The 7,049-nt window shown below is 40.6% G+C and overlaps 1 protein-coding gene across 1 annotated transcript; it reads left to right on the top strand.

Moving 5' to 3' along the window:
• The first annotated feature begins 848 nt into the window (after positions 1–848).
• On the top strand, positions 849–4,911 carry arl3l1 (ADP ribosylation factor like GTPase 3, like 1). The gene is made up of 6 exons (XM_003455183.5): positions 849–1,177; positions 2,257–2,400; positions 3,490–3,606; positions 3,858–3,908; positions 4,018–4,203; positions 4,426–4,911. The coding sequence occupies exons 1-6, from the start codon at positions 1,160–1,162 to the stop codon at positions 4,471–4,473; spliced, it is 564 nt and encodes a 187-aa protein (XP_003455231.1). The 5' UTR covers positions 849–1,159; the 3' UTR covers positions 4,474–4,911.
• The last annotated feature ends 2,138 nt before the right edge of the window (positions 4,912–7,049 follow it).

The following is a 7,049-nucleotide window of genomic DNA, read 5'->3' as shown; positions in this document are numbered from 1 at the left end:
AATCTATCTACACATCAGAACTCAGAATGACACATTTGACTGATTTGAGTGCTCTCTCTCTGCAGATAAACACAGGGAGAGGGTGAGACAGAGACAGGCTGGACAGGCTGCTGGTGGGCCATATCCTATCACACCCAGAGGGTCCTAAAAAGAAAACATTTATCATATTTTAATATAATAAATTCTGATCTTATGCAACATAATATATATTTATCTTTTTGATATTTCAGACTTTTGCATGCTCACAAATTGAATAAATACTCTTTAATCTCTGCTTTTGAGTGCATGTGTGCGTGTATAATCAGTTAAACTCACACTTTTACACAATGTAGTATTGCATTTCTGTTAGTTTGCTCAGTTTAAAAAAAAGAACCTAGAAATGTTTTAATCCACACACAGGATTGGCATGCTCGCACTAATCCTGCTGAATGCTCTACTCACAGGGGCGCACACTGCTCAGCTTTACAGTGGCTTGCATGTAATGGATATATGGGACAGTAATGCTGTCTACTCCTATTCATGAGAGGGATGTATGTGGGATTTGAAGATTGACTTATGAACATAGTAATAGCGTTGGGTGCCTCGATTCAATGGCATGATGCAACGATTTAAAGTTTATGTGTTAAGCTCAGTCTTCATGCTGCCAGAGTGTCTGGCATTAGCAGTGTTTTGGGGGGGGGTTCCCCTCTCGGCCATATGGCAAAAACTTATTTATCCGCGTGTATGAGTGGGTCAGGAAGGACTGTTTATTCAGTTTCCTTCTATAACAGGTGGCTAAGGGATAATCCAGGTAAAGCCACTGCAAAGTGGAGACGGAGGGATGGACAGAGGAAGGGGGAGGAGGGGGATGGGGTTGCCTTTGCATGGACGACTAGGGCTAATTCTGGCCTCTTAATCCCAGTCCCATACGCCCTGCCTCTCTTCCTTCTTGTAACTCTACAGTTACATTGAGGAGCAGTTCACATCCAGGTAGACATTACTATCACATAAACACATCACGTAACCCACCCAGGTTTACTGAGAAGGAAGGGAAATAGACAGAGGCTGCTTGTCCCTTTCCTGGATAGCTGGGTGACTGGATAGCTAACACACCTGTGTGTGAGCTTCACTGGAGAATGGAGCTGTAGCCCTCCAGCCACGCCACAGGAAACACACCAACATGGGAGAAGCTCAAAAGGTAGGTGACCTGATCTGGAGCAGCAAGACTTGCAAACTCAAATGTTAACCTTAAGAGTCTGCATCAAAAATAGAGGTTTTACAACTAGCTATGACCTGAACAGTGGGCTATGAGACAAAGTATTTTGCGGTTGTGTTGTGTGTCTTTGCAGCTCACAGACGCGATGGATTATCTGAACTCCTGGTGTTAATACAGAACAGTAACTAAGATTTTACTCCTGAATGGGATCTCTTTATTGTACCGTTAACCAGAAATGCAAATCAAATGTTGAAAGCTATGGTGCCTGTAGTCAACAATATGGCAGCCTTGGAGCACTGTCTGCAGTTGTGCAACCCTGCAGACTAATCACATTAAGCAATGTACAGCTATATGAATGGAGCTCTTTTCTACACCAGTGCTTCTCTAAATAAAGCAACACAGTGATACTCACAGGATGTCTGTGGTTGCAGTACAGTCTTTTCAAAAACTGAGCTACAAAAAAAAAGTGGGCCTCTGTGAGGGGAGCTTTGACCTCAAATCAGAAAGAGGTCAGTGGGATTTGGTTTTGAGAGGCTAAAGCTATTTTTGTCGATTCATGTAACTTTGTTTTTGGATAGTAATAGTGTGATAAGTGTTGTTTTTTATGAGAGAAACAATGCACCCAAGACAAAAAATAAATATGTATTTTCCTCCAAAGTTTACCTCCAAAGGTTAGGGCTGGGACTAAATAATGTGACAGTTGCCATTTGGTTCCTGTTTGTCAGCAGGGTTATGTAAAGACTACAGAGCCAAATTTTAACAAACTTGGTAAAACAGAAAAAGGAAAAAAAGGAATAAGCCATTAGACTTTGGTCTGGATTTCTTTCTTTTAAATTACAAAGCAGTTCATTGGCCCAGGCTAAAGATGCACTCTCACATTATGTTTAGTTATCAATTACCTGCTTGAGCCCGTGATTTTATTAATTACTCACATTTACATACAAAGTTGGCTGGCTTTATTCTTTAATTTAATTATTATTCAGTTCTGAAAGAGTCGAGGCTTGACAGTTTCTTTGCCTTATTGCTCTGCCTGCCCTTCCTGTCCCCATGCCTCTCTACAGGGCTTACTCTCTGTCATAGAGAAACTGAAGGGATCCACAGAGCAGGAGGTCAGGATAGTGCTTCTAGGGTTGGACAACGCTGGCAAGACCACCCTGCTGAAAAGCCTCGCCTCTGAGGATGTGAACACTATCACGCCGACGCAGGTGAGAGGAAGTTATGTGTTTAAAAAGCAGTGTGCATCCGCTCTATAACATTAGAACACATGGTGATCAATGTGTTTTCATTTCCTTGTTTAAATCAATTAAATTTTAACATAAACAGTCGATGCTCATTATATCAATATCAAGTGAAAAAGGTGCATCTGTGAGCAGTTTTCCATCAATACTTTGTTAATAAGCAGTTTACCATTAAAGCTCTTATGAATACTAAATGTAATGTAATAAATGTAATTAAATGTAATTAAAATCTAATTAAAAATACAAACCATTGGAAGATGGTTTGTATTTTCATGATACTGTAGCCAAGCATCATAACAGGTGAGATGATCGTGTCTAACCTTGTAAAATCTGCTAAATCAGAGCACATTCGAAGTAATTAGACTCAGATGACCCTTGTTTTCCGGACCCACACAGTAAAATGAACTCATTGGCCTCACACCACACATGCTTTAACCAGATTTGTCAGATCACGCTGTCACACTGTTAAATAACCCTTCATCGCGAGATAAACTGTAGCCCGACATGACCTTGTTGATTTGCATGCTCTCCACACATTTTCTGAGAACATCCTGGTTGGCGTTATGACGGCTTCTCTCTCTCCTTTTCTCTTTTTTTTTCTCTCATCTCCCTCTGATGTAATTATCTAAGCTCTAATGTCGTTATCTAATGACCTTGTATTACTCTACCGAGACAAGTCAACACTGAGTTGATGTACAGCCAGGTCCGGTCCTGGGCAAGTGTGAAAGCTCATCAGACACCAGGGAGGGAGGACGCAGTCCAGTATGGCAATAGTCGACACAAAGCTAAATCAGACGTGACACATGAACACATACACTTACCTTGATCCTTCGAGTCTTATCCTCAGATTTGCTCCTCGGATGGCCCTCGGGATAAAGTTGTTATACAACTTTGCCAACTGAAACAGAGGATCTGTGTTATGAACAACAACCATATCCTTAAAAAAAACTGAGTGTAACCACCAATCAAGTACAGTGACACTTCATGAATTACCTTTCCAGGTGAAACAGATTTTAAATTGAAGGCAGGGCAGTGACTCTAGCATTTTTACTTCAGGGCTTCAACATAAAGAGTGTTGCCTCCCATGGGATGAAACTTAACGTTTGGGACATCGGAGGACAAAGAAAGATCAGGCCCTTCTGGAAAAAGTACCTGGAAAACACAGACTTGTTGGTGAGTAGGTCACTTTAAGCCATTTTAAATCCACAACACAGTAAAGTTTTATGTTATTTTAATATCTTTTTAACCCTCAGGAGACTATCCCACATATAAGCAGAGATTAAACACTTTTTTAAGGACATTTTGGACATGACGTGACTGCAGTCTTCACTAGTATTGTTTAACAATGATTTCTTGTAGATAATAAAATGTAAACTTTCAGAAGATTTGGATATGATAACACTGTAACATGTCTCTTCTTTTAGATTTATGTTATTGACAGTGCAGACAAGAAGCGTTTTGAGGAGACGGGGCTGGTGAGTGTCTAAACCCTTTAAAAAGCTTGCTAACAGCATTAAAGCTAGCAGATACCATATTGTGCACAAAATAGAATCAAAAGTTGCACCTATGTGTGTGTATGTGCAGGAGCTGTCTGAGCTGGTTGACGAGGAGAATTTGAAAGGCGTTCCGCTGCTCATCTTTGCCAATAAGCAGGATCTGGCCACGGCATCACCGGCCAGCGAGATCGCTGAGGGGCTCAACCTGCACACATACCGGGATCGCGAGTGGCAGATTCAGGCCTGCTCTGCTGTTTCTGGCGAGGGAGTTCAGGTCAGACCTGACTTTGATTTATTGATTTCTCCCTCAGATGGAATCTAATTGGCAACAAATGCTTTGCATCTCCCTCCTTTATTCACTGGGCCCACAATCAATTGAAACAGAGACCCTGTTTTTTTCAGTGAAGTCTTTAACGTGTTTGATTTGATGGTTTTGTGTTGTTTTCCATGCTTGCATCGTTCGGATCATTTTGTTTTGTCTTCATTTCTCCATTAGGATGGGATGAACTGGATTTGTAACAACATTGTGAATAAGAAGAAGTGAACCATCATCCCAAACAACACCGACTGGAGTGAAACAGTGCAGACATCACATAAGGGAATTTTAAATATATATATATATTTCATGTAATATCTCCAGATTTCACTTATAACAGATTCAGCTCCCCTTACAGATTTAAAGAACAAGTTTGTTTTTACAATTTGTGACATTTTTATGAAGATTTTGCAAAATTAGCCAATATAAAGACACATTTTAGCCCCAATAAGTCAATTAGGCTTGTATTGGTCATTCTTCTATCCTTAAAAATACATTTTTGTTCTTCCTTTTATTCTCGTCTCTTAAACCTGTGTGCTTTCTTCGGGGAAGGAAAAGCTGAGTGTGTAGTTTTGTAGTGGTCTGTCAGTTACACAAACACCAGCTCAGTGTGAGTGTAATGTATGTGTCATGAGATTTTTGACAAATAAAACAATTAGTCATTTCTGCCATTGTGTTTCCTTGTTTTCAAATCAAATGTAGCCATCAGTAATCAGATTGTCCAAGCACGAATACATGCAAGAACAGACAATAAAGGCAGCCGCATTTACGGGTCAGATAATAGCTGTCAGTGACAGAAACACACAAATGTGACTGTAAATCATCTCCTGAGTGACAAGAGGAACAATAACGAGCTGATCTTCCCCTGCTCAGCTGTCATCTTGCTTTTATTTCCACTCTACGATGACAAGCACTTACACCGTACAGTGAGTGAGGGGCCCATTGAAAAGCGAGAAGTTGGAGGGAAGAGGCTTTACAATTACACACTCACATTGCGTGGCAGAAGAAGATATCAAATCTTCGAGGCACAGCGGAACAAAAGAGAGAAGGAAATTACACAGAGAGGGGTTGTATACATTTTCAGCAGGGATGCTTTTTCTGCAGCTGTTTGCTATGTTAATTCCAGGTCTTTTGCATTAGTGTGCGACCTGTCTAGCTGCTCTAACGGTGGTGGTTGGTCATATGACACGTCTCACGTCCAGCTGTGAATGCATGGTGTTAAAGCAGAAATGCAAATAGTCTCATCTAGTATTCAAGTTCTGTCTTGAGATGTGTAAAAATGGGTACTTCCTGAATCAGTTAATCTGTCCTGGTACTCGAGCAGTTACCCCTGTGGTCATTCCCCACATATTTGTCCTTTACGCTGACCTTGGTGTAAGCTAAGTCCTCCATTCAGCCATTTTGGCCCTGCTTTTGCTGCAGTTGGATTTAATGGATCTTTTGTTTCTATTGTTTGGAGCTGTAATTAGCCATCTGAAAGCACTCTAAAATCACATCAGCTGGCAGGCTTTATTCCGTGTGTTCTGCTCTGCATTAAATTATGCAAATTAATATCCCCCCTGCCCTTTTTTTGTTTTGTTTTTTTTTTAGTCTGACATTTTTGAGTAGTTCTGAAAAATTAAATGTATGTTTGTTTACTTGGTAAGTGTTAACAAAACGCTAGATATTGGCTGATTAAGTGAGTCATCTCCATGGTGACTAATACTGGAGCAAGCCCTAAAACATTTTTAGGATTCAATGTCTTTTGAGGGAGCACAGCAGGGGTGTGTGGGACCAATTACAAGTTGTACTAAAGAACCTTATGGCAGTCTGAAAGGGACCAGACAGCGCAGGGGCTGGGTGGGCGTTGAGTTCTTTTCATGTACAGTCTTTGGTGGAGAAATGAGGTTTGCAATGGACTTTTCAGTGCTGCTTCTTTCGCCCACAGGTGGCAGCATTAGAGGGTCGGATCACTCTCGTGGCAGACGGGGAGTCCTCTATTTGCACATAAGTGATCTGACACTCTCTAATTCCTCTAATTTTGTTTGCCGTTTGAAAGGTCAGGTGTGATTGAGCATATGCTTTTATTGCTTTCTGTAAATACAAAATAAATGATGTATTTCATTCAGGTTACTGGGCAACAATTTAGTGTCTTTACCTCTGGATTCATTTTAAAAAATCTTTAAAATGTCAAAATCTCCTCATTTCTATACAATAAAACGTGTTTTAATCTTAAAGAGACATGATGTCACTCCCATGCAAGTGGCCCCTTGGCAAGTGTTGCCATAGCAACCATCCCTGTTATCCGTGGTCCAGAAGCAGCCACCGCTCTTCCTCGGTATAGCCCTTTCTCTCCCTCTCTCTCTCTCCCGTCCTTCATTTCTTTCATTTCCCCAAAGCTTGCCTTACCTAAAGAGAAACCCTGAATCCTGCACAGAGACTGGACCACAACACTGCAACTACACACTGCAGGTAGGAACCAAAAGACCTTTTCTGTGTTTGGCTGTCTGAGTGAAAGTTCATTAACCTGCTAGTTTGAAAATACAGAACAGAAAGCTGATATTTACATTTGAAAAGGTTAACAATTTACAAAATATCATTACATTAATAGAGATTCAAATTAACTGTTTTTATTGCCAAATGTTGTTTTAACAGGTTTGTTTATCACTGCTTATCTTGCTTTTAAACTCCACTTGGATTAATTTCACACTAGTTAGAATGTTTTGTTTTTGTTGTTTGTTGGTTTGTTGGTTTGTTGGTTTGTTTAAGGCCACAACAAAATCTTCCAAAACCCACTGAGGGAACATCCATCATGCCAGAAGTCG

The sequence above is a fragment of the Oreochromis niloticus genome, linkage group LG2 (genome assembly GCF_001858045.2).
Source record: "Oreochromis niloticus isolate F11D_XX linkage group LG2, O_niloticus_UMD_NMBU, whole genome shotgun sequence".
Classification (NCBI taxonomy): domain Eukaryota; kingdom Metazoa; phylum Chordata; class Actinopteri; order Cichliformes; family Cichlidae; genus Oreochromis; species Oreochromis niloticus.
This window is presented reverse-complemented; position numbering and strand designations above follow the sequence as displayed.

Bases quoted from the DNA above. Each gene is read 5' to 3' on its own strand.
- arl3l1 (XM_003455183.5), top strand. The intron at 2,401-3,489 runs GTGAGAGGAAGT...TTTTTACTTCAG, and splicing joins ACACTATCACGCCGACGCAG to GGCTTCAACATAAAGAGTGT. The intron at 4,204-4,425 runs GTCAGACCTGAC...TTTCTCCATTAG, and splicing joins TTTCTGGCGAGGGAGTTCAG to GATGGGATGAACTGGATTTG.